This window comes from Arachis hypogaea, chromosome 10 (genome assembly GCF_003086295.3).
Source record: "Arachis hypogaea cultivar Tifrunner chromosome 10, arahy.Tifrunner.gnm2.J5K5, whole genome shotgun sequence".
Classification (NCBI taxonomy): domain Eukaryota; kingdom Viridiplantae; phylum Streptophyta; class Magnoliopsida; order Fabales; family Fabaceae; genus Arachis; species Arachis hypogaea.
Window position 1 is genome coordinate 113,177,197 of NC_092045.1, and position 26,570 is coordinate 113,203,766.

Sequence of the window (26,570 nt, forward strand, 5' to 3'; positions counted from 1 at the left end):
GTATTGATATCAAAGCCATCTTTATCCAATTAGTTTTCCTTTTGGATTAACAAATTAATTGAGAAGACAAAAAGATGGAAGGAGATTCAGTGAAGTTAATAGGATTTTGGGGTAGTCCAGCTGTTCTAAGAGTGAAGTGGGCACTAGCAGTTAAAGGAATAGAGTGCCAATATGTGGAAGAAGATCTCAGCAACAAGAGTGACATGCTCCTTAAATACAACCCTGTCTACAAAAAGGTACCTGTTCTTGTGCACCAGGGTAAGCCCCTTGCTGAATCACTGCTCATTCTTGAGTATATTGATGAGACTTGGAAGCAAAAACCTCTTCTTCCACATTCTCCTTATGAAAGGGCCCAGGCAAGATTCTGGTCCAAATTCCTTGATGACAAGGTAAGAGAGCTGCAGCACCATATTTAGTATCAATCATTTATAGAACTGAGAAAAATGGTCTTAGAGACTATTATGAATTATCAAATCCTCTGAATCATTTAGTTACTAAAAACACTGAAAGCATTTATTTTTAGTAAAGATATATTCAGACACAAAATATAGAATTTTTCTGTGTGTGCTATGAGAGCAGATAAATGCTCTTACTCTTGACTATTTATTGTCTTAGTTTGATGTTAGTTTTTTTTTTATTAATATTTTTATTTTACCTGTAATGCTAATGTGCAAGACAATTAATTAATGAGAGCAAGAATAATGATTTATTCTCCAGACACTTAAGAATATCTCCAAAATATAGAGACAAAAATATGACATAAAATTGTGTTTGTGTCTTTATTACTAGATTTTAGACATATTACAAATTGCACAAATTTCTATTAATAAGTGGTTATAATTAAATGTGGAGTCAAAATTGTGTACTTCACGGAGATGATAGAATTTCTTATTACAATTGAAGGGTAATTTCAAAAAATATTACGTACTTGTTCATGAAAAATCAGCTTTATATATATATATATATATATATATATATATATATATATATATATATATTATTTAACTTGTTTTTAGTATATATTTGTATTCTCATATGTATTATATGCAAGTTGCTGATTTAGTGGCTATTTTTTGTGTACTCGAGTTAATTTAATTGTGTGCGACTCTTAAATCTTCACACAGTGTATGCCAACGGTTGTGGCAGCGTTTTCCAAGGTAGGAGAAGAGCAACAGAAGGCAGCAGAAGAAGCTTGAGAGGATCTGAAGAGGCTCTAACGTGAACTTGAGGGAAAACGCTTCTTTGGAGGTGATAACATTGGCTTTGTGGACATTGCCATTGGCTGGCTTCCATACTGGATTGGAATAGCTGAGGAAGTTGTGGCCATCAATCTTTTTGATGCAGAATCAATGCCTAAGCTTAACTTATGGTTCCATGCTTTTATTGACATTCCAATTATCAAAGAACTCATGCCTCCTCGGCATAAATTGCTCCATCACACCAAGACATTCCTTCAAGCGTAGACATCATCCCCTTTGAAGGCTATTTCCATTCACATATCGTATATTATATGTGATGCCATCTTACCAAGTTTATTGTTAGGACTAAAACTAGAACAACTAAGAATTAAAGAAGAATGTAATAAAAGAGGAAGAGAGGTGATTGTGATTGTATTGAAATTGAGATGAATGTTAGATCTATTCGAGTATAACCAAGAAAAACAATTATCTTTAATTCAATTCAAGTTAAGAGTGAAAATTCCTCGTAAACTGCTAAGGTTCGTTCAATTTTCCTAAATTTTCTTCCTATTACAGTAGTGTACATTTTTTTAGGAAATTACTCAGATAAAGACTCTTAAAATGTCTTTTTTTTAAAGATATTTTTAAATAATTAAAATTTAATACATATAATTGATTAAACTATGTTATTTTTATTAAAATTATATCAAATAAATTGATTTGGCTAAAAAATCGATAAATTATATCTTAAACTGGTCTAAATTAATATTTTTTTATAAAAAATAATTACAATATTTCTATTATAAAAAATGACTAAAATATATATATATTTTTAAGAACCCTAAATTTTAATTTTTTTTTCTGTGTTGTTATAGGGTTAAAATTTAAGATTTTTAAAATTAAAAAAATATATAATAAAAATATTTTAGTCATTTTTTTATAATAAGATTATTGTAGTCATTTTTTATAAAAAAATATTAATTTAAATCGGTTCAAGATTTAGTTTATCGATTTTTTGACCAAATCAATTTGTATGATCTAATTTTGACAAAAATAATATAATTTAATCAATTATATATATTAAATTTTAGTTAATAACAAACATCTTTAAAAAAAGACGTTTTAAGCATCTTTATTGGAGTGTCTCCCTTTTTTATTATATTCTTCTTTAATTCTTAGTTGTTCTAGTTTTAGTCCTAATAATTAGGAATAGAAACATATCAGGGCAAACTTTGCTTTTAACAGGTCGGATCTGTCATATAGTTAATTGGTTTAAACTTGGCATATAGCTTGTTATAAACTTTTTTTTAAGTACTAACTCTGTCTGTTATTTAGTCTGATCTGACTTGAAGTCTATTAAAAGATTTGATAATTTTTTTTATAAAAATAAAAATATTATTTATAATATTATTTTTTAATAAAAGTATTTATATATAATATGTCATATTTAATATTTATAATAAATTTAAAATATCTCATAATTTTATTAATAATAATAAATTATTTATATATTTAATTATATTTTAACAGGTTCAGACAGACCTGATAGACTAATAAGACTAATTAGTAAATTTACCTATTAATGTATTAAAACTTTTACAAAAATTTAAATCGATAGTATTTTATGTAGACTCCTAACAGAGCATCTGACCTTTTTTCACTCTCTAAATATGCCCGTTTATTTATACTATTTCTTGGATTACTAATATCTAATAACCAATTATTTCATAATTATCCCATTATATTTAGTATCGTTTAACCAAGTAGCTGCCAGTTTTGTTATAACTAATGAAATATATAGCAACTCCTGCTAAGGGTACAGGGTTGGGACTTGGAATAAAATGGTTTTCTAGTTTTAGCTTCCATGAAATTCCTTCTACCATTTTCTAAAATTTTTTTCCTACAATAAGTAAAGAGATTTAAATATCTTTAATGTATTATATATGATAATAGAAAAATTAAAAAAATATATAAAACATAAAATTTAAGTAGGCTAGTCAAAATAATAGGATGTGTTTGATTTTACGTGATAAAAATTATTTTTAAACTTCAAGGATTATATTATATTATATTATATTAACTATATTATATGAAATAGATCGTAGTAGTAGTAAAATTTGAATATGAACATAAATTTATTAGTATGGCAAAAATGAACTACTTAGATGGATTATTGGGAATAAGAAATATGACCACAATTTAATTAATTATGTGTCAAATAATTTGTTATTGTTATTATATTAAAATGTTAATATAATAAAGTCCTTGATTAAATTTAGAAATTTATCATTGTGATAGTGATCATAATATTGAGAGATAAATTTTTTATAATTTAATCTAAATTATTCTTGGTTACAAAATTATTAAAAAGGACATTATAATCCGAAAAGATCAAAATATATATATATATATATATATATATATATATATATATATATATATATATGACCATTGAACTGATTCACTCTGAAAATTTTTAATAGTTATAATTACCGCATATTTGTTAATAGAATATTTTTAAAATGAATATAGTAATAGAGTTTTTTTTTGACCTACAACTGTCATAATAATTAACAATGTATTTATTATACTTTGATTCCGGACACCTAATACCCTATGATATTAGTTGAATGGATATTGGGTATAATTTAAATACTTGTAGAATTAATGATTAGTCAATAAAGAATCCGTCAACTTTCGGTAAAGAGTTTGAGCTCTATGATTATAATGACTGAGATGAATAAAACCTTAGTCAAGGGGATTGAATGAATGAAGAAATGATTTTCTTAAGTTATTCATAGTTCATTATAATAATGGTAACAAATTAGAAATTGACAATTAAACCATACTCCAAGAGTTAACCATTTTAAGGTTCTTAGTAAAAATATATTACTTCGTACTATCGGGTCGTTGAGGAGTGTTGTTAGACGCCAACCTTGATTAGTAATTTAGTAGGTATTGAATTTATTGGGTCACACACTAACGAATGTTCTAATCTTTGTTATATAATTATTTAATTATTATTTTGATTTGATCAAATAAATAATTATATTAATTCAAAATAAAATATTATTATATTCTTTACTAGCACCAAGAATATAATAATAGTATGATAATTAAGAATATTAAATGAGATTTGAAAATAATTAGTTATTCTATTTCTAAATTTGAATGGGATCCTAACTGATTCTGTTTTAAATTGAGTTATGATATGATTCATAGATATAAAGGATTCATATTTAGAATTTTAAGATATAATTTAAATTTAAATTGAAGTTCAAATTTAAAATTAGTAATTCATACTATATATACGTATGCCAAGAGTACAAGAAATATAAGAGAATAAAACACAATGGTTTTATTCCTTTACCTTTACACACATAAACGTATGTGAACCTGGATTTTTGGAAAAGAGTTGTATAGCGTGCAAAAAGTTGCAAGAGGTTTTTCAATTTAGATCAGATGTCCATTGGTCAAAGAGTTAATTGCAAAGGTTGGTTTCGGTGTGGATACGCATAATGCCTTCATACCATCAAAAGAGAAAATAATTTTTACTAACGTAAACAAGTATTAGATCTAATTTATATATTATTTATTTGAATAAAATTTAAGTACAAAATAAATTTTTAAGAATTACTATATTTTTTTCGTTGCGTGTATGAACACATGATAATTTTTCGTGGATGTCCAAACATACATACAAATAAATCAAATAAAGAATTAAAATATAAAAGAAAAAGTTAGAATAAAGTCTGATATTAAAAAATGATAAAATATTTGTTTAAATAATTTAGATGTGTGTAAAAAACATCAGTAGAACATATCAAATAAAAAAAAGATTAAATACATGATGGATAGATGGCAAAAAATAGAAAAGGATACAAAAAAATTATATACAAAATAGTCGAAGAAGATATATAAGTACTATGTAAAAAGCTCACATATATAAGATAGTTTGATTATGGTAGGTGGATATTAAAATTAGTTATTAAATTTAATTATTAATATAAAATATATATTAAAATATAAATATATATTAAAAATAAATTAAATTATAAATATATTTATATATAAATATAAATATATTAACTGATTTTAATTTATAAAAAATATTTTTTAAGATAGTTATATATACCATGCAATTACTAGTTCCTAACTAATTACAGCTATCAGACTTATCTCCAGTTACTTTTCTCTCCTTTCTTAGGTTCTTAATTTGGAAACCGTTTTCTTTTTTATGATTTCTCATGATTTATAAGTATTATTGCTATTTTGAATAGGCCAATTCTCCCATATTTTTAATTTTGGTACTAAAATTACTTTTTTAGTAAGTTTTAAATATTAAAAAATTATTTATTTTTATATTTTTTAATTTAAATATTAATTTTTATCTCTTTTTAATAAATTAAACAAGTATATATAAGTATCATAGCATACACTTTTCGAATAATGGCTTAACGATTCGAAATCATTTTACATGCTAATTTTGAGGTATTCATACGAGTCTGGTTGCTTGAAGAGCAGTGGCTGAGAGATTGAGCTGCAAGTAGAGTTATGACATGTGGCAAAGAGTATTGTGATTCAAAACATGCAATTAAACGCAGAGAAAGATGTTGTTGCGGTAACTTCTGAATGTAACCATGTGCGCAAGAAGGGAAACTCAACACCAAAAAATTAATATTATCATCTGGGCCTTGGAGGACATGTACAGAAACTGTGAAAAACTTAAGGTAGAGGGCCAATAAAATCATCCTATCTATCCTATTAAATTAAATTGGTCTAATAATTAATTTATTAATTTATTAAATAAATATTAAAAATTTAAATTTTATTTTATATATATAATAATTTATTGACTGACAATAAATTTTTAAATGGAATTCAGTGCATCATCATTATCATGCACTCATAGCAACCAGCAGTGAGAAAAACATATATAGTTAAAAAAATATATTTTATTCTATTATTATTTATTTTTTATTTTAGTATATTCAATTGTTTTAATCTCAAAAGATTAGCTGTATATCTAAAGTCTGAATAGGGCAATTGTCCCCCGCACGACCACAATTAAGAGAGCGGATCCGTGGACTTTTCGCTAAAATAAAATAAAAAAATTTATTATTTTTTAAAATTTTAATTTTTAATTTTAATTTTTTAAAGATGATTTTTTTTTAAAGTAAGTTTGCTCAATTTCGACAAATTCTATTTTAAATTTTAAAAACATGACTAATTCAAACTTTTAAATTTAAATTACGTGGGATTTTAAAAAAAATAAAGTGAAGTTTGGAGAGTGTGACAAACTCACCTTAAATTCAAAAAAAATAAATCGTATTTAAAAAATTAAATTTAAAAAATTATATATGATAAAATATTTTTTTTTCTGAAAAAATTCCGTGAGCCCGTGCCTGTTAATGTAGGGAGGTCAAAGAGTGTCGCGATTGTCTTAGTGTTACGGATAAGAATAAATAGTTATAGGATAAGGGTTAGATGTTATACGAATACAATAATCAGCAAAGATAATGTATTAACTATTAAAGTAAGAGAACCTAAGTGCCTTAGAAATAATATAGTAATCTAATAGATATAATTTTACTAATCCTACCTCGAGATAGAGAAGTCTTATGAGGGCTTTTATTTTTTATATTGGGACACCGGGTTATGGGGGTGCAGGGATTTCACGCGCAAGTGTGACGGCTGTAATTAGGAGTGATAATAGGTAAGGTAGGATATAATTTGAAGCTAATTTTAATTCTATTCGTAAATTGGAATTTTATATAAACTCAATTTTACTTTATTCGAAGGTTGTTAAGAATATTTTAACTTTAATTTTATTCGTTTTCAATCTGCGAGTACTCGACTCTATTCCCGGGTTATAAAAAAAATGCAAAATTATTATATAATTTCATGATAATTTAAAATAGAATTAATTTTTATGTAAAAAAAATTAATTATCAATTAATGATATTTTTTTAGTGGCTAAGGATCTTTCACATTTAGTGAGAAATTTTTTATTCAACGTTCACTTAAAACATATTTTTATATAAATATATAACATATACATATATAGGGTGCAGGTTGGTAGAGTAGGGTTGAGGCTCAACCCGCACGAGAACTCAACCCATACCCTACCCTACCCGCTGCGGATCGGGTTGACAACCCTACCCAATCGGGTGGGATCGGGTTGGATACCCGCGGGTAGGGTACATGTTGCCACCCCTAACTGCGATCAATAAATCAGATGGTCCGATTTAAAGAATAATAATCGGAGAGTCCGATTAGAGATTGGACAAGTATACAAATTGGACCGTCCGATTTGTGCGCCTAGTCACGTGTCAAACATGCATCAATCCGTGTCATCTGCTTGTATACACACCATTTGAAAAATACCCCCTCTCATTTCACTTTCGTTCTTCTTCCCCAAACTCCACCTTCACCCCACATTCACTTTTAGCCTCCATTGATGCATGATCAGTTTGAAAAAAAAAAATAAAAAATTGGACCACTAGTCTTTAACAATACTAAGAAGAAGTAGAATAAAGACGTCAATCATTTGGAGTTTCACATTACTAATTATCTTGATCATCCTAATTATGTAAGTTTTTATTTTTAAATATTTTAAAGAAGGTTACATTTGTTTAATGTAGTATATATCTACGTTTTGTAGGGTTCACAGATGTTGCAATGTAACAACTATTTGCCGTCAGATCCGGACAATCAAATACTGGAGGGACATTTACGGGACACTGACTTTTATCACGTTTCACATATTGGAGTTATCAAATGTCAGTCGGTATTGGTTAATGCTCTGACCGAGAGATGGCGCCCTGAGACTCACACATTCTATTTTCTGGTTGGTGAGTGTGCTGTGATGCTGAAGGACATGGCGATGATTCTTGGTCTTCCGACGAATGGTCTGTCAGTCACAGGACTGACACTCAGTAGTTATGAGGCGTTAGAGGTTGAATGCTTGGATCAGTTTAGTGTTGAACCTAGGAAGGCAAATTGTAGGAAAAGTTTCATCAAGTTGACGTGGTTTCGAGGATTGAAGGATCGTTTAGTGTTGGTTGATGATATTCAAATTCAGAGGTACGTGAAGTGCCACATAATGTTATTGTTTGGGACCGTTATGTTTGGAGATAAGTCTGGGACAGGAGTGCACTGGAAGTTTCTACCGTTACTCCGTAACTTTACTGGGATCATACAGTTTAGTTGGGAATTGGCATGCATGGCACTCCTGTATAGAGCGTTGTGTAGGGCAACTCGTGTCGACTCTAAGGAGATTGATAGTCTACTGACACTTTTACTTACCTGGGCTTGGATCCATCTACCATTTATTGCGTTGATTCCTGGCAATCCTCGACTCTTTTCAATTGCAAACAGGTAGATTTAGTTACTACATGCTTTGAAAAAAGTGTATTTTAAATTTGATTGATAAATGTTAATTAAAGAGTCTGATGTTAGGTGGCGTAACTGGGATCGTGAGAATCAGTCTTACAGATTTTGTAGCCTTTCTCACTTTAGGAGAGTATTGGATGATCTGCAAGAAGGACATATTTGTTGTAATAAATAAGTAGTTGTTTTCGTTTAGTCATATTATTATTCGGTGTGTAATCATCTTTTACTTGCATAATGTGTATAGTTTATTTGGGAGGCTTATGCAATTGGTTGGGTCGATCCAGACGTGATTCCTCATGACATCCGTTAGCATTCACCTATTTGAAATGCCTCAGTTCTGTTTATATCTTTTAAATGCATTGAGTGGCATGCATCTGATAGACTAGGGAGGCAATTTGGCTTGACTCAGGGCGTTCCTCATCAAGAGCGGGATCTAAGTGAAGCACACGGCGAAGTTCTAACAGGTCCCAAGAGTCAAGATTGGTCTGGAATCCACTCATTTTGGGTAATGCATTGGACGAATTGGTATAGTCATGTTCTTGTCGAGCACATGGTGCCCTCACAGCATCATCTAGATATTTATTTGTATTGGTACCGAGGTACATATGGTGACCACTTGCATCTGTCAGATCTCGTACCGCAAGAAAATCAGGAGAATCAACAAGTACAACCACTACCACTGCCACCGCCACAAGAACAAGCACAACAAGAGCCTGAGCAGTTCACACCATTCATTCCTGACACACATTCTGCGGGTTATTTTACGCCACCATATCCAGTACATCAACAGATTGCTCGAACTCAATATACAGTTCGATGAACGATATTCGAGACCGACTTTCAAGATATAATGAAAATATTTCTTGCATACTTGCTTCACCCGTCACGTATTTCGTTTGAAATTGAACGAACCCATCAAACACAGATATAAGATATTTGTATAGAATACACGACACTCTTTTAGATATTTGAGAACCTATCTTCTCACAGATCACACCTTTTAATTCTTCAAATGACAGTGTGAATGGAATTATAATATCTAATGAATTTTTACACACAAATTTCACTCATTCAGATGTTTGTAACAAAATTTGGTCATGATAATACACTTTTAATCTCTCTTATATATATATATATATATATATATATATATATATATATATATATATATATGAAACTGAAATTGGATCGTCCGACCGCTTTCTTGGTGATTCGAATTTGTTTGAACATTAAAATCGGACAGCCCGATTAGTGAATGGTCCGCCAAAAAATTGGAAACCCAGAAATTGTTGGGTCCGATTTTAGTGTCCTACCAAATTTTGGCCCAAAAGCGTTAAAATCGGTGGGTCTGATTTCTTTGGACCAAAAAATTTTTACCATTCATGCATGAAATCAGTGGATCCAATTTCTTTGCACAAAGTCATCCATCTGTCACAAATTGAACGGTCTAATTTTGTCTATTCTCACATGCAAAAAATTGGACCATCCAATTTTTCTCCGTCATCTAACCGCTGTCACAACAGCGTAAAACTCCCCTAAATTCTATAAACAAGCGTTACACAAAATTTAGTATCATATGCAAAAAAAATAACCATCTTATAAAAGATAGAAAAATCATTAAAAATATTTTTTTAAAAAAATAAACAAAAAAACTACATGCAAATGATAAAAAATCTTTAAAAAATAATAAAATATAAAATAAATTAAATTTTTTATTAATATTTTTTTATTTTATCTGTTAAAATAAATATAAAATATTAATTCAATATCTCTCAATATAATATTTTTGTTCATATTTTATTTTGCAAACATGATTTTATTTTTTTATATTTTTTTATCTCATAGGGTAAACAAAGCAGCCTAGATCATGGCCCCACAATTTAAAAGGTTTTCAAAATAAAACTGGGCTTTCTCGCTCATTTTCCATCAACTAATATGCTTTATTTAAATTAGTTTAATAATGATTGTTTTTGGTGACTATTAGTTTAATAATGATTAACCAGAGTGGAAGTAAAATATAAAAAAATATTTAAAAAAATTCTGAAGCCGCTTTACCCGTTCCCCCCATCGACGACCGGTGAGCAGTGATCACTTTGAACATAAACAATTCAAAAATTGAAAGTAACCATAAACTAGAAAGTACCGCTACTTTTCTGATTTCTCTGGTTATGACTTTTTGTTTCTTGCGTTTTCTATAATCGATTATATTCGAATCTGAAAGATCCTCTATCTTTCTCTGCACTGCGATAACAAATCCAGAATATTCCAAAAACGCTATGCTCCATCGCCATCACTGTTATCCGAATCCAAGGTATCTTCACTAATCAGTATCCACCGATTCGCATCTCGAACTCGTTGACTCCAACTTCACCTTTTCTCCTATCTTTTCTTCTCAAAAACTCTCTTTCTTTTTTTTTTTGTTTGTTTCGTAAACGTAGTTTTTCCCTGAATGAAACAGTCAGCACTGTTCGGATCTTCTACAACGCAATGTTGTTTAATATTCTTTGTTTTTCGCATGCTGCATTCATGATTTTCAAGAATTGAAGCTGAGTTCTCATGGCAAATTCATCAATTAGGGTTACTTTTCGAGGTCACCGAATCTGAGGATGTTCCATTTTTTTTTTGGCATAAGGTTTTCCTTTTGGCCTGGTTATGTACTTATATTAATTATTTTCTAGAAATTTCAATTATTCTTATATAATATATAGAGAAATTAGGGTTGGATTTTGGTTCTAGTTCAGGCTCTGAATCTGAGCGTGTTGACTCTTAAATCTTAATTAATACGGTTCAATAAGGTTTAAAATTTGACGTATTTTCCATTATTAGTAATTTTAAAATTTTTCCTTTGCCTGCTGAACTGGACTTTATCCAGTTTTGGAAAACAAAAACGGAGCTTCCGTGTGTTGATTGAGTTTGAAGACATGTGGCGGCTATTTTGTTTTTCTCTGTAATTATTGAGTTTGCTTAAGGAGGAAGTGCTTCTTTTAAGTCGGTGAGATTCATACGAATTGGTCGTCTGGATACATTGAGAGTTTGCTTGGAAATTGAGAACTTCAACCTTGAAGAAGATACTTTTATTTTGCTTATTATACATCTTGGATTGGATTCTGAATTCATTTTAATTATCGGAATCTTTTGATTAATTTCGATTGGCTTTTGTTCTCTGTATTGATAAGGAGACAATTGAGTTGATGGGGGGAAACAATTCTAAGCAGGACAATAATTGGAGGCAGAGTTCATATGGCCGTTCAAGTTCCTCTTCATCTTCCTGGAATTCATATCCTCAGCCAGCTTATGGTCAGGGGGGTCATGCCTATGAGCCACAACCAACTCCTTATCCGACGGCACAACCCTATTATGCTCCTCCTCCTCCTACTACTCAAAACTATGGCTATGAACAATCTTATACTAGTGGTGAAGTCACCCGCCCCGACAATAGAAGGAAGTTAGAGAGGAAGTATTCGAGAATTGCTGATAATTACAATTCCATAGATGAGGTAAGAGATGCTTTAAGCGTTGTAGATTTATTTTCATCAGCTGATGCTGATCTAGACTAATATCATGAACTGTGCAATTGACTTCTGAATTGCAGGTATTATTCATCTTTTGAGTTAATTCATTAGGATTTTAGGATCATAAGAGTCAGTAGGTTGAAAGTAGCTTGTCATGCCTTGCCCTTAAAACTATTAGGGAATGGCTATCTGTTCATCTAGCTTCCAGTTGTGGCCGTTGAGTTTCAATAAACTGAATGCACTGAGGAAAAACATATATACTCCTGATGAATTTAGAGATGTAGATTTGATGAGCGCATTTTTTTTAAAACGATTAAGCATTACCTAGCTTGTGATAGTATTCCCTTGCACTCTTTAAATTCCTTTGTCAATGATGGTGCTCCTTTCTCTTTTTCTTGTGTATATTTTAAGAAAACTGGTAATTCTGTAACATTATCTTAAATTTTAATTGTTAACATTCTAGCATTTTCCATGCTTATATTTCTGTATAGGTGACTGAGGCTCTTGCACGGGCAGGCCTTGAGTCTTCCAATCTTATTCTTGGTATCGATTTTACTAAGAGCAATGAATGGACAGGTAAGGTCTTGTATACTTTTAAGCTATAGTTGGAAGCTATGCATTGTGTTTTACCGAAAAGTTTGCTGAATAATGTTTGCAGGAAAGAATTCATTTAATCGTAAAAGCTTGCATCACATTGGGAATGTTCCAAATCCATATGAACAAGCAATATCTATTCTTGGGAAAACATTGGCTGCATTTGATGAGGATAACTTGATTCCTTGTTTTGGATTTGGAGATGGTATCTCTCTCAAAGCTAATACTAGTTCCATTATATAATTGTTCTTTGAAGTTTAAATTTTTTAATAGTGGATGCTATAATATCATGGCAGCATCAACACATGATCAAGATGTCTTCAGCTTCTATCCAGATGACAGGTTTTGCAATGGTTTTGAGGAAGTGTTGAGTCGGTACAGGGAAATTGTTCCTCATATTCGACTTGCAGGTTATATTTCTACTTCATGTTCTGTTAATCTTCTGGGATGTCTGATGAATCATATTAGGTATTGTAGTACTGAGCCTAATCACACTTATGGATTTATTTTAGGTCCCACTTCGTTTGCACCAGTTGTTGAAATGGCCACGACAATCGTTGAGCAGAGTGGAGGCCAGTACCATGTTTTGGTTATAATTGCAGATGGCCAGGTATTCTATTCTAAACCCAGTATATCAAGTCATAGGACTCCAGTTCCACGATTATTTTTTGTTTCCCTTCCGTTCTTTCTTTCTTCCTTTTTGTTCCCTCTCTCAACTGCAATGCACCTTGAAGTTTCTCATCTTCCTCATATTGCTTTAATACAAACATAAGCCTAGGCTTAGTAGGTGCTTGAGGTGGGATTTTGTTCTGCCTTTTGACGTTCAATGTGTATGATTTACACACAATCTTTTTTATCTTACATCTATATGCCAACTTCCAACAATATCTGATGCAGGTTACAAGAAGTGTTGACACTGAAGGTGGGAGACTAAGTCCACAGGAACAGAAGACTGTAGATGCCATTGTTGAGGCAAGGTGATTGTGCGGTAGTTTTTGCCTTAGAATGTTTTATTTCGTCAAAACATAAAATACATTTTCTTATGTGCCTGGTTTGTCGCAGTAAATATCCTCTTTCAATCATATTGGTTGGCGTTGGAGATGGACCTTGGGACATGATGAGAGAGTTTGATGACAATATTCCAGCTCGGGACTTCGATAATTTTCAGGTCCGTAAAAGAATGTACAGCATATTTATTTATTAATAATAACTTACATACTTTTGTTAGTGGATATTGATATTCTGGCTTTCTCTTTGCTTCTTTAGTTTGTGAATTTCACAGAGATTATGTCAAAGAACATTCCTCCTTCACGAAAAGAGGCCGCATTTGCTCTTGCAGCATTGATGGAAATTCCTTCTCAGTATAAGGCAGCTATAGAGCTTAATCTACTTGGGTAAGTTTTTTGGTTCCACACAGTTTCTATTGGTTTTAATATAGATTCCATCTACTCATTTCTGCTTATAATTTGTGTAGCACTCGGAAAGCCAATGCTCCACAGAGAGTTGCCCTTCCACCACCCATGCATGGTTCAGCATCTCTTGGTGCTTCAAAACCTTACGGATCAGCATCTTTTGGCACTTCAAAACCTCATGCTGCTAATTTTGAGCCAAGTGTTCCCACTTATCCGAGTGATAGCAGCCTATCTGGCACGACTCATCCGGCCCCAACTCTGAATTATGACAATCTGGTAAAAACTAAAAAATGTTTCTGCTATTAATTTTCGTGTCATGTTCCATGATCAGGTCTTTCCGAGAAACTAGGGTTTCTTTTGCTTTTAGTGACCTAAGTTTTTCCTTCATTTGGCATGATCTTCCCATGCTTCAATTAAGAAATTAGATGACTTGTGTAGAAAGCATCAGTTACCTGATTGGTTTTGTTGCTTCTTTTCCAACTCTTATTGTTCATATTGTTCATATTGTACATATGTGGTGTAGGGCCTAGGATAGAGACTGAATTTGAATTCGTTCATCTTATGCATTGATTATTCCAGTTGTGACAATGTACATTTAACGAATTAAGTTGGTTATGTACAGATTTGCCCCATATGTTTGAACAATGCAAAAGACCTGGCCTTTGGATGTGGTCATCAGGTAAGAATAAAATGTTGAATTTGTTGCCTAATTATTTTGATTTCTAATAAGGTTCCAAGGAGAGTGCATGTGACACCTTTTATCTTTTGCGTGACAGACATGTTGCGAATGTGGCCAAGATCTTGAGACGTGCCCCATCTGCAGGAGCATCATTCACACCAGAATTAAGCTTTATTAGAAACTTGTTTGGTTTAAGCTAAAATTCTTTGAATATTTTTTCATTTAAATTCAATTTTAGGGTTAGATTTGGTTGTGTACAAATTTAGATCAAATGTGTCTCCACCGAAGAAATGTGGTACCTCATCTGCCGTTTGAGTTGTAAGTTGTAATGTGGTGCTACTCTCTACATGTACAGTGTGAAATTGCTGTTGAAAAGATCTAATGACCAATAAAAAGATGATGAAAAGATATTAATTTTTGTTTAACTGGTTTTGTGGAAGTATGTTTTTATTGTTATATGAATCTGTCTTTCCAATCTCCCTCGGTCCGAATAATGTAAGTCATTTTATTTAAAATTTTGTTGAATGTGTTACTAGTTACTAGTTACTATCCCTATAATCCTATTGGAATGCAAAAATATTGTATAAATATATATAAAAAATAAATATGAAATTAGTTATTAGGACAATTTACCTAAATAAATCTATTGAATCTTTTATCCATATACACAAAACACAAACTTGTTACGTACATGTGCAATTTGTGTTATTAGGTAAATCATGGGAGCCAACCACGGTTTCTACTCTCTACATAAATTGTGACTGGCAGGGACAATGGTGTCAAAATGACAAGCTACCACGGTTTATTGAGGAAGGAAAATGTACATAAACCTTTGTGAGTTGCAGCGGTTTATGAGGAGTGAAATTTTATATATTTGTGGTCATTGTGACGAAATAGGTCGTAACCATAGATGGTAAAACGTATATAAATATCAAATAAATAGCAGATAACATTTCACACAAGTCCGAAACATATAACCCTAAACATCATTCTAAGTACATAAACCAACATAGGACGACAGGACGTGAATATAAGACAAAACTAATCAAAATCCTCAATGGTGTCACTGTCGTCATCGTCAAAATGACCCAAGCAGGTGACCTCCGGTCCCACACAAAGGAGGACGCCTCACCCTCCTTGGTCTCTGGGCCACCTCTGGTGCTGCTGTCTCTTGGGGAGCGGTACTGAATGCTGAAGCTGGGGTCCCTCCTAACGCAAACCATGGGTCAGAAGGAGATGCTGCAGGCTCGTTGAGGTTAACGGCCAACTGAGGCTGAATATCGGGAATAGGTGGCTGCTGATCAACAAACTCGGAATGAACCTCGGGTATCTGTGGCCTATAATGGGTCGCATTGTCATCCCTGAGCATGTCTGCTATATCCCTAAAGAACTCTGACTGACTAACAGGATCATCGATGTCTATCCCGGCAGCCGCGGTAGTAAACTCAGCAAATGCCTGTGGCTCGAAACACCCAAAGAGCTGAGAGCTACTGCCCACGTCGTAGGTGGACTGATCTATCCCTGAAGCCGAACCACCTACATCATCACGAACACCGTGCTGAGTATCCTCATCCTCAACGGAAGTTCCTCCACCTCGAGCTCATCCACGACCATCCCGGGGAGCCTGTCGTTTGGCTCTACGACGAGGAACACGATAATCCACCACATCTCCATCATCAGCAGCGGGTTGGTCCTCTTCTAAACGGTCGGCCAGCCATCGCCACTCTCAATCCATGGTACGGGTGTCTATACGGCGACGCCGATCGACTCGCCTGTTATTTGGTCTGTCGTAAACCTGCACCATGGAGGGGGCCTAGGACGATCCTCTGTGACGAGCCTCCTCAGTCAATACAATCGGCCTCGGATCCTGAAATGCAACATCTGGGGATAGGAATCTGTGGGCCACACGGCACCACCAGTCCAAGTACTAAGCTGATGGACCGGGGTCAAGGACTCGATCGACCGGTATGACTGAATAAAGCCGGTTCTCCCAATCCTCATGCCACTCCTGAAAATATCTGGGGAACCATCGGTCCCCACCCCTGCCATCCTTGGCATGTAGCCAATCTATGTTCAGTGCTGGCTGAGGAAGATGCTGAACACCGCCGAACTGAGGTAGCACCCTCTCCACCTGATGCCACTCAATCGTAGCAAAATATATTAGGCTAGTGATGACCGTCCATAGCCTACGGTGCTTGTCAATTAATATCTCCGGATGAATAACAGCAGCAACCTCGGCAGAGGAATAAGGCTCCCACACAAACTGTATCGGAAAAAAATAGTTATGTCAGACCATAAAATTTAATCTAAACCAGTCCAAGTAAGAGCAATAACTAAATGACTCACATCGTGGACACACAATCGATCCAACGAAAGGTGTGCAGACACGACTCTTTCACCCACTGCATCGTTTCTCGGTAGATATGTAGCCCACCTACAATTTTAATTGAAATCATGTACTAACAAAGAAGAACATATGATGTTGAACAAGTTATGAAACGAAAATATAAAACCGTACCTGGATTAAAGCGGAAACCCGAATCCATCAAACCCACTAGGCCTCAAAGTGGGAAACCTCCAGAAAATCCAAGACTGTAGAAGTTGAAATGGCCCGGCCAAGTTAACAACATTTTTATTTGTCCCACGACAGAGACATCTATACAACCAGGCCAGTACCGCCGAGCCCCAGCTATATCTTCCCAACTCGTCCAACGATGCCAAATAAGGCAACCAACGAAGGTGGACCCGGTTTGCGTTCTTGTCCACAAACAGCTGAGAGGACAACAACATCAAAATATAGGCACGTACGTATATACGCACTGTCTCCTCACTAGCATCTGCTGGGAGAACCCGGAACCTCTCATTGAACCATGTGTAGCACACTGTCATCTGCTTTACTTTATTCTGCGGAGGTAACTCCCTAAACAACTCGCGAAACCAGACCCATGCCGGTCTTCCATGTTCCACCAGACTCTCAAAGTCAGTCAGGCACCCACTAACAGGCTCCCCATCGATCGGCAAACCAAGCTGATATGCCACATCTTGCAAAGTGATAGTGCACTCACCAAAGGGCATGTGGAAGGTGTGGGTCTCAGGACGCCACCGCTCAATAAATACGCTAGTAGAGGCTCATCAACCCAGAACCAGTGACTGTTTAGCCTAGCCAAATGATACAAGCCCGCAATCTCCAAATACGGTATGATCCGCTCGCGTGAAGGCATATTTTGTTGTCTCCTCACGCCACTAGTAACCCTAGTAGGCTGCAAAATGTGGGTAACAAAATTCCTCAACATACGAGAAATTATTAAATACCGACATTGGTTTTCTATTTTCTTTAATGATAGTTAAAACAATCACGAAGCAATAGAAATAATAACAATACGAACAGGAATAACTCTACTAACAATAACAATATTTTTAATACTAACCGCTCACAGTACTAATAAAAATAAAAGTAATAATGATAACTACCATTATCATAAAAGTAACAAAAATAATGATAGTAACAATGACACTACCACTACTATCAACTCATAATAACAATGAAAATAAAATTAATAAAATAATTTTACTACAATAATAATTATAAGATAATAATAGTTATATAAATAATCATAATATTAATATTACTAATAATAATAATAATAACTAACCTCATCGATAGATCCAGCCACGTGAGTAACGCCATTTAGTCGGTACAAGCGAGTTTCATCCTCCATGCCTCCACCACCCAAACTTCACCAAAACCTACAACTCTCTCTCTCAAACTCTCTCAACCAAGAAGAAGCTGCAAAATGTTTGTTTCCTCCCAAATGATCCATCATGAGCATCATGTATTTATACTACTAAACACGTAAACCGTGGGAAGCAAGGGGGTTTATCTTTGAATGCCTCCTCTTCATAAACCATGGTAGGCAACTACGATTTATGCCAGCCAGTTTTCCTTCCTAATCCGTGGGACTCAGCCACGATTTACAGCCATTGTTTTCCACAAATAATCCGTCCCTGTCAGCCACGGTTTATGTAGAGAGTAGAAACCGTGGTTGGCTTCCACAGTTTACCTAATAACAAAAGTTGCACATGCACGTAACAAGTTTGTGTTCTGTGTATATGGATAAAAAATTCAATAAATTTATTTAATTAGGTAAATTGTCCTAGTTATTATCATGTACTTATACATTTATATATTTTACTTCCCATATTTTTATAACAAAGTAATACTATTAAAATAATTATATTTGACATAATAGAGTAAGCAACTTTATCATAAAAAAAATAATATAATTTGTATGATAGTGAAAATTATTCAAACTTTTGGTAGAATTATTTGATTAGCTTAACACTTAATTAAGTGGATAAGTAAATTGATTATTCAACTAATTTAAATTAGTTAACCGATAATTATAATGTATTGATCCTGTTTCATTTTTTCCATAATATAATTTTTTTTTTATCAAATAGATTGAACAATTCTCAATTTAAGACATTACATCACAATCTCACACACCTTAAGCAGTCACACATACAATATGATAAATAGATAAGGTCCGTTCAAAAATAACACCAAACTCTAGCCCATCCAGCCCAAAACCAAAACCTAAAAAAATAGATAAGGTCCGTTCAAAAATAACACCAAAAATCCAAATCCCAAGGGTTTTACAAGCTCCGTGAGAGAGAAACAAAGACGGGAACTGGAGTGAACTGATTCCATTGCCATGAAACTCCTTCAATCTCTCATAGGCACTCTCTTCCTCCTCTTTCTCCATTCTCAAACAAAAGCAAACATTAATTTTCCTAATCTCAAATTTACGTTCTTTATTTTTCCTGATTTATTTTTATTCCCATTTTGCAGCTCGTCGCGGATCATTGCGTCGGGTGGTGGGTTCGAGAAACTTCTCGGCTTCCACCGAAGAGTACAGTAAGAGAAACTACGCTGACAATGTCGCAGAATACAACACTGTCTTGGGTTCTCTCACAGCTAAAAGAAGGTTTTTTTTTTCAAAAATGTATTTTTTTCCCCTGTTTTGGTTAATTTGAGGCACATCATTTATTATTTCTTGGTTGGCGTAGGCATTACTTGCTTAGGGATGCGTATGATGACATGGTGCTTGATGGGGTGATGCCAAACCGTGACACTTTCCGTTCCCTTGTTGTTGGAACCATGAAAGGGTCTAGATTGCAGGATGCTTTCTTCTTCATTAACCAAATGAAAACCATGGGTCTGGTTCCTGATGTATGTGCTCTTTCTTCTTATGTTTACTTGTATATATAAATGTTTTATTTGTATTGTTATTTTGGGTTATGAATCAAGTTAGTTAGGTAGTATTTGTTTCTGGATACTGGAGGTGAGACTGGGACTGAGGGACTGAAATTTTTGAGACTGGAGACTGAAACTTTAATATTTCTTTTTACAAATACTCTAATTTAATTTTTCAAATTCCAAATCTACCTCTCAATTTTCATATTTATGGTAAACGTACATTTTACACTAAACACAAGAGACTTAATTTAGTCTCAGTCTTTCAATTTTTGTCTCCCCTTTTCCAAACATAGTGTTCGGAGTGTATATTTAGAGGGACAGAAACAATGGTGATATAGACACGAAAAGAATAGTATTTCTCTTTATCTTGTTTGATAGTAATGAGAAACAAGACACACAAGAAAAGTTTGCATATTGTTGCCCTTTCCGGTCAACTGCTGCTGGCCACCAGAAATGTCGCTAGTGGCTGTCAGCGGTTGTTCAGTGGTGGTCCAGTGAGGTAGTGTTGTAAATAATTTCTGTCCCCATGTTTTGTCTCCAATATCCCGACCTGTTGGAAGTACATCAAAATACAGAAATTTCCTGTCCCATGACATAAAAATTTTAATGTCTCTGTTCAGGTGTCCATAGCCAGATATGACTGTCTTTTGTCCCACCCCTGTATATCCATCGTAGAGACAGGAACAAACGCTGCCCAAACGAATCAAATGAAAACTATTTCCTCTTTTACTTGCGGAAGTGTCGTGCCTCTTTGTTGTTAATCCCTTTTGAAGTGAAGTCTATCCTATTATAAGTAGAGCAAAATCATGGTGTATACACTTCCATTTTCAGTTTTTGTATCACTGAATCAATGATTTGTCTTTTATTGATACATAGGTTACTTTATACAACTTTCTAATTTCAACTTGTGGGAAATCCAGGAACTCTGATCAAGCTGTTCAGGTACTTATCATTGCCATGTAGTTGTTGACATTTAAAAAAAATCTACTACATTAGAAGTTATTTCTGTCTTCCCGCTAGCCATATAATGGTTTTCTTGTTTCCTTTTGGATAAAGATTTTGGAGGAGATGAAGTGTATGCAAGTAAAGCCAAATGTGCAAACCTACATCTGCTTGCTAAACGCTTGTGCAGCTGATGGACGCTTAGACCGAGTGTATGCTATAATACTTCTTCTTTTGTAATTTTAATATAATTTCCCTTTTTTTTTCTCGAAGTGTATGTTGTAAATAGTAATAAATACCCTTCTTTTATTAGCTATAATTTTCTTGATTAAAATTTTCTTTTTCTACTTTCTGGTTTTAAGCAATTCTGTGTTACTTTATTTGTTCTCCTTTGGGTAAGGTTGAGGAATTCAGGCTCCTAGTCTTTTCTTATTTACCTATATGTTCATATTAGAGTCATCAAGTATTTTATAGTAATGTTCAAAATATTAAATTCATATAAAATTTATTGATGCAGGTATGCAATTGTCCGGGATATGACTGCAGCTGGTCTAGGATTAAACAAGTTCTGTTATGCTGGTCTTATAATTGCCCACAAGAACAAAACACCTGTTCCTGATGATTTTGATACAAAAGTAGTTATCTTATCCATTCCTTGATTTGACATCATTTATGCTGTTGTGACTTTTAACCTTACTGTTCTGTGGAAAAAGGTTATTGAGTTCGTGGAGAGGTCAAAGATGTGGTCTTCAGTTGAAACTGACAGTGAAAATGCAGAAAATGTGATGATGGGTGTTACAGATGAGGAGTTATACAACTTACCAACAGCAGAATATGTTCATAGACGATTATTCTTGGCTAGGCCACTAACAGCATATCATACTGCTTTTTATGCTGCTGCAGACCTGAAGAATGTTCAGGTATTTGTCATCATCTCTTGAGATCTAATTAGATGGTTCTTGCTTCTTAGATTTTCTTTAACCTTCTAGGATAAGCTTCTTTTTTTTTTTTAGTTTGTACAATGAACTAATAAAATCAATTAATATATTATGGTCATACTCATGAATGGCAACAAACACAGGTATTATCAGGATTAAAAAATTAATTCAAATTATCTGTTAGTTCTGAAACATACTTATCTCAGTATTGATCCATCTTTTATTGATTTGCTCTAAGTTGATTTCATTTTCAAATTGTTTCATATCTATTTTTGTTTTTAAAGTGTTGTATGAGATTTGCATGGCTGATATCTGATTGTGGCAGTTGATGGAAACCCTTTTGGATACACTGAGCAAGGATAGAAAAACTCCCGATGGCTTTATTATGATGCAAATAATTAGGTAACTAATTTTCAGTTATTATATTTATAGTTTGTTCTGTGCAAATGGATTGTAACCATGTATACTATGAAACTATACATTTATATTGGTATGTAAACAACCAACCCCATTACATGGAGTTTATGGTTGCTTACACTGATTATATGAATAACTTATGCATTGATTGCTTACTTCTGTTTTACTGTCCTTTAGTGTGTCCTGGTAAAGGTTAGACTGAATTTTGGCTGTCAATGACTTGTGATTTGTGATGTACTGATGTCACATGCTGTGTACATTAGATTTTACAAGAAATCAAACAAAAGGATGAAAACACAGGCACTAGAAAATTTGATATCTCATTGCATAGTTTTAAAATTTTGGGACCTACTTGTGCATAATCTAAGCTGGAGGCCATAAACTGGATACTTCATTTAAACAACCATTCAACCATATACCAAGAAACATAAAATAAGGGCTTTTAAATGAAAAGGTTTCTTTGTTTTGAGAAAGAAAGGAAGTCAAAATATTTATGACAAAGCAGTCTTTGCCACTGGTGTATTTGGAAGGAGCATATCTTTTGTATTTTTAATTGGATCCAAATAAGCAAGTTTTGTGGGATAGGCGGTGCAAGACACATGGCCTGCTAGAGGGAAACCTGTCTCTAATATACAGGGAGATTGGAGAGCTTTGCTGTTTTGATGTTTCGTCTATTCCTTTCCCCTATTGAGGTTATCTTATCCTCCAAACCTCTTATGATATCCTTCTCTTCACATTAATGGAATTTATTCTTTTATAAGAAAAACAAGTGTTTTTTTTTTTAATCTGTTACTATTATTATTATTAATGTTGCAGCCCAACAGCATATTCTGTGCTCACCCCTTAAGCAACCGTGTCTAAAGTAAGTAGTAATGCCCCCGTGATCTGTAGCCTACCTCAAAATATTCCAATAAGCAAGGCACCAAGTACTCATTATGATTTATTTCTTATTGTTATTTCTATTAGATTTTGTTAATCAACAAAATTGCATAAGTGTAGATATGGAAGCTGGTAAGAGTTGTTTTGCTCTAAGTGCCCTATTATGTTAATGATCACTTTTGGCTGGACCTGTACTATACTGCAACTAGTGCACCACATTAGTTATTGACTTATACTAGTAATATTAAGTGTAACATTGGTAATTGACTTATATTGATAATATAAACTCAAACATTACATCGTTAGTTATTATCAGTTGAAACTGCTTTCTTTCCTCAGTTTCGTTGCAATTTCACTTAATATAAAGCCATTAGATGATACCAATTATCGTCTCTTGTTGAAAATAGGCTATGAATTGCTTGTAAATACTTGTAACCATCAAATTTGGTCAACTTGGTTCTGTTATGCTTGATGAAGGTAGCAAATACTGTTAGAAGTTAAACATGTTTTGTCTCTAGAGTGGACAGTTCTTCCTTGCTCCTGTTTTATTCAATAGATATCTATTTTTGCTGATTCCATTATAAGATAGTTCAGTATCTCTGATTAACATTACTATGCAGGTGCCATTGCAATGCAGGAGATATTGAGCGTGCTCGTCAAACTTTAGAGGATTACAGAAATTCAGGAAAGCCTTTAGCTGCAGATCTTTTTGTGGTGAGTTTGGTTATGTGCAGTTTCTGTGATTTTCAGTACCTAATATCGTAATTCAAAGAATGCTGGTGTTTCTTTGCACAATCTCAAGGACCTTATGAATATGGATAAATGACCTTTATTACAATGCAGTGGGCATGTGTGAATTTTAAAGATGGCAATTGTTCTCCTTAGTTCTGTTTATCTTCATCTATATCATTTATTCTGTCAAGTATCAATTAATTGTCCACTTTGTTAATTTCGTCTCTAGATACATTGGTTTTCCAGTGTATCAAATTACGTTAGTGCATATATAATGGATACCAGAAGGGGAAACTTTCAACATCTGTTAATAGTTCATGTGGCCGGCAATTTGTTGTCTAATTGCCATAGTAGTTTCAATTTTTGGTGTTGTGGTCATGGTGTTTTCCTTATTCAGCATCTGACATTTATTGAATACCAATTTTGGTTACAATGCAAACCAATATGGCTGCAGACACTTGCAGAGGGGGCAATGGTTGGGTACACTGAGAAAGGAATGCAAATTGCTCAAGATGCACTGGTAATTGTCATAGCTACTTTATCAACTTGGTTACACAGTGGATTTTCTGATTTGTTCAACAACTTTAGAATACACGCCTATAAATGCAGGTAGCGATGAACCAAAGAAACTTTTCGTTAAATCCTAGAACGGGAAGTGATCTCCTGCTTATAGCTGCTGGTGAAAAGGTATGCAAACTTTTCCGTTTATATCCTCTTTGTATATATTTCATATAAGATAAATTATATTTCTTCCCCTGGGTTTAAAATGTATATTCTGGTGTTTATTTCTCAAATGGTAGACTGGTGGATACACTACTGCTAATTTCATATGGGACTTGATGCGAGCTCGTAATGTTACTCCTATCCTTCCTGCAGTAGAGGCATATTACAAGGGCCTAAAAGTAAGCTATTTTCCTCAATCATAAACTTGTGTTCTTTTAAATATTATTTCCTGTTAGTTTGTATGTTCATGTGTTGTAAAGTTTTTAAAAGTTGTAGAATGCATGGAAGTTGCAAAATATCTTATGTCAGTTGAGAATAACAATGAGTATCATTTTAATTTTTTGTAAGAAAACAAGATTTCATTAGAAAATAAGAAAAAAATTCAAAAGGAGATTAGACATCTTCAAACAGACACAAAGAAGCATGTCAATCCCTTTGTATATTGTATATCTGCAGCTAAAGATAAAGGAACACTATGGAACTGATCATGAGGATATCACCATATAGATGCAAGAGTTTAATTTTAATGCACTGATAGTGTAAAGTAGTTTTACATAGTCATGCAATCACATCCGTTCTTTTGGATGACCATTCACGCGGTCAATGTGAAAGGTAGTTATTTTTACTCATGTGTCATTATGTAATTGGATGCACATGTAAAACTACTTTACACTGACAGTGCATCAAAATTAAATTCATGGATGCAAAGTAATTCTATTCTCAATAAACTTGCAAAGCAATCATATAGTTCTAGCATTCCTTTCAAACTAGATTTGTATTAAAAAAGCACTGATGCCAATACCACTAGAAACCAAACTCACTACCCCTTGAATATCTGTCAGATATGGTTGATTTATCATGTTACTTCATGTTAGGGATTTCTTTGTACCAACTAGAGAAGTAAAAATTTCCCTCTTTATAATCTTCTCTCTTTATTTTGGGGAGAAAATTTTACATTCCGGGTATGGTAAAGTACTCATGATCTTGAATATAGTTCCCCAATAAATAATGCACAGTATGTAAAAAAGTTGAAGGGAGTGGAGTTTTAAGTTTTCTATTATACGGTTAAGATCCCTGAAAGTTAAATACTAATTGCCAGGTACTCACATAATCAAACTTTTGTATGATACTACAAAACTAAATTTGAGTACTATAAGCTTCTTATTTTTTACTCAATGAAATCCTAATGGAGTTGTTTCAGTCAATATATGATTATGTTTGGAGTTGGTGCTGATGAAGTTTTCCGTCCTCTTATTTGATTGGTTAACATTTTCACTTATTTGGTACTGCAGGAGCGTGAGATACCTGAAAATGATGCAAGACTCTTGCTGGTTTCTCAAACTTACGATAACCTTCGCTCGAGGTTTGGGAACAGGAACTGAATTGTAGAGGTTTAAGGTCTTCATATATTATCCTTAAAGCCTTTAGCTGCCAAAGTATTTATTATGTTGAAGGAAGAATGCTTAATTCGCGGTGGTTTTTGTTTTGTTTTTTTCCTTCTCCAATTCATGGATGAGTTGGTATGGGTTCCTATGGATGATTCACTCATAGTTGTGATTCTTCTCAAGAGAAAGTTGAGCTAAGCTCTTAAAGATAGCTGCTAGGTTGTAATACCTTTTTGCTCTCAATTTGATAGTACACGTATTTATTCTTAATGGTTTCTTTGTTGTAGAATAATTGCCATTGTTTTAGTTTTGTTGTAATAAGAAAATTGTAAACTTCTACAAAGTATTCTTTAATCCTAATTCTTCTTCTTCTTCTTCCTCGTTTTTTTTTTTGTTTTGCTTCCAAGTGAGAGAGGGGATTATATCTGTACAAAATCGATAAGTATTATTCAAGGTTGCATTTGCATAAGCATTTCATGTATTAATGTGTCAAACCCGAAAGTTTTATGCTGGTTAAAAACTCT

At 33.4% G+C, this 26,570-nt stretch overlaps 4 protein-coding genes across 8 annotated transcripts; all 4 read left to right on the forward strand.

Annotated features, from left to right (window-relative positions):
* The first annotated feature begins 58 nt into the window (after positions 1-58).
* LOC112718370 (glutathione transferase GST 23-like) lies at positions 59-1,196 on the forward strand. Its single transcript, XM_025770144.3, has 2 exons — positions 59-389; positions 1,125-1,196. Exons 1-2 carry the CDS (start codon positions 75-77, stop codon positions 1,194-1,196), a joined length of 387 nt encoding a protein of 128 aa, XP_025625929.2. The 5' UTR covers positions 59-74.
* Positions 1,197-7,851: 6,655 nt separating this feature from the next.
* LOC140175776 (serine/threonine-protein phosphatase 7 long form homolog) lies at positions 7,852-9,393 on the forward strand. The gene is made up of 3 exons (XM_072204329.1): positions 7,852-8,558; positions 8,640-8,737; positions 8,909-9,393. The coding sequence occupies exons 1-3, from the start codon at positions 7,852-7,854 to the stop codon at positions 9,391-9,393; spliced, it is 1,290 nt and encodes a 429-aa protein (XP_072060430.1).
* A 1,186-nt stretch (positions 9,394-10,579) lies between these two features.
* Positions 10,580-15,195, forward strand: LOC112716727 (E3 ubiquitin-protein ligase RGLG2). Of its 5 annotated transcripts, none has more exons than XM_025768709.2 (12): positions 10,580-10,884; positions 11,750-12,070; positions 12,577-12,661; positions 12,744-12,884; positions 12,976-13,089; positions 13,192-13,289; positions 13,577-13,656; positions 13,742-13,847; positions 13,946-14,073; positions 14,154-14,367; positions 14,714-14,770; positions 14,868-15,195. In XM_025768709.2, the coding sequence occupies exons 2-12, from the start codon at positions 11,765-11,767 to the stop codon at positions 14,946-14,948; spliced, it is 1,410 nt and encodes a 469-aa protein (XP_025624494.1). In that variant the 5' UTR covers positions 10,580-10,884; positions 11,750-11,764; the 3' UTR covers positions 14,949-15,195. The 5 variants fall into 5 exon arrangements, with proteins under 5 accessions (XP_025624494.1, XP_072061610.1, XP_072061611.1 ...); XM_072205509.1 differs by having other exon boundaries at positions 10,589-10,884; positions 11,753-12,070; XM_072205510.1 differs by lacking the exon at positions 10,580-10,884 and adding an exon at positions 10,922-11,205.
* Positions 15,196-19,331: 4,136 nt separating this feature from the next.
* LOC112716728 (pentatricopeptide repeat-containing protein At4g35850, mitochondrial) lies at positions 19,332-26,421 on the forward strand. Its single transcript, XM_025768711.3, has 13 exons — positions 19,332-19,510; positions 19,623-19,758; positions 19,841-20,003; positions 20,907-20,972; positions 21,087-21,184; positions 21,490-21,607; positions 21,686-21,892; positions 22,236-22,312; positions 23,827-23,920; positions 24,393-24,458; positions 24,548-24,625; positions 24,739-24,840; positions 25,954-26,421. The coding sequence occupies exons 1-13, from the start codon at positions 19,486-19,488 to the stop codon at positions 26,041-26,043; spliced, it is 1,320 nt and encodes a 439-aa protein (XP_025624496.1). The 5' UTR covers positions 19,332-19,485; the 3' UTR covers positions 26,044-26,421.
* Positions 26,422-26,570: the final 149 nt, after the last annotated feature.

Excerpts from the sequence above, each read along its gene's own strand:
- LOC112716727 (XM_025768709.2), top strand. The coding sequence starts at position 11,765 with ATGGGGGGAAACAATTCTAAGCAGGACAATAATTGGAGGCAGAGTTCA. Across the intron at positions 12,662-12,743 it reads TAAGAGCAATGAATGGACAG|GAAAGAATTCATTTAATCGT; the intron begins GTAAGGTCTTGT and ends TAATGTTTGCAG. Across the intron at positions 13,290-13,576 it reads TTATAATTGCAGATGGCCAG|GTTACAAGAAGTGTTGACAC; the intron begins GTATTCTATTCT and ends TATCTGATGCAG.
- LOC112716728 (XM_025768711.3), top strand. The coding sequence starts at position 19,486 with ATGAAACTCCTTCAATCTCTCATAG. Across the intron at positions 21,185-21,489 it reads GATGGACGCTTAGACCGAGT|GTATGCAATTGTCCGGGATA; the intron begins GTATGCTATAAT and ends TTATTGATGCAG. Across the intron at positions 24,626-24,738 it reads TTATAGCTGCTGGTGAAAAG|ACTGGTGGATACACTACTGC; the intron begins GTATGCAAACTT and ends CTCAAATGGTAG.
- LOC112718370 (XM_025770144.3), top strand. The coding sequence starts at position 75 with ATGGAAGGAGATTCAGTGAAGTTAATAGGATTTTGGGGTAGTCCAGCT. Across the intron at positions 390-1,124 it reads CCAAATTCCTTGATGACAAG|TGTATGCCAACGGTTGTGGC; the intron begins GTAAGAGAGCTG and ends ATCTTCACACAG.
- LOC140175776 (XM_072204329.1), top strand. The coding sequence starts at position 7,852 with ATGTTGCAATGTAACAACTATTTGCCGTCAGATCCGGACAATCAAATA. Across the intron at positions 8,559-8,639 it reads CTCTTTTCAATTGCAAACAG|GTGGCGTAACTGGGATCGTG; the intron begins GTAGATTTAGTT and ends GTCTGATGTTAG. Across the intron at positions 8,738-8,908 it reads GCAAGAAGGACATATTTGTT|TTCTGTTTATATCTTTTAAA; the intron begins GTAATAAATAAG and ends GAAATGCCTCAG.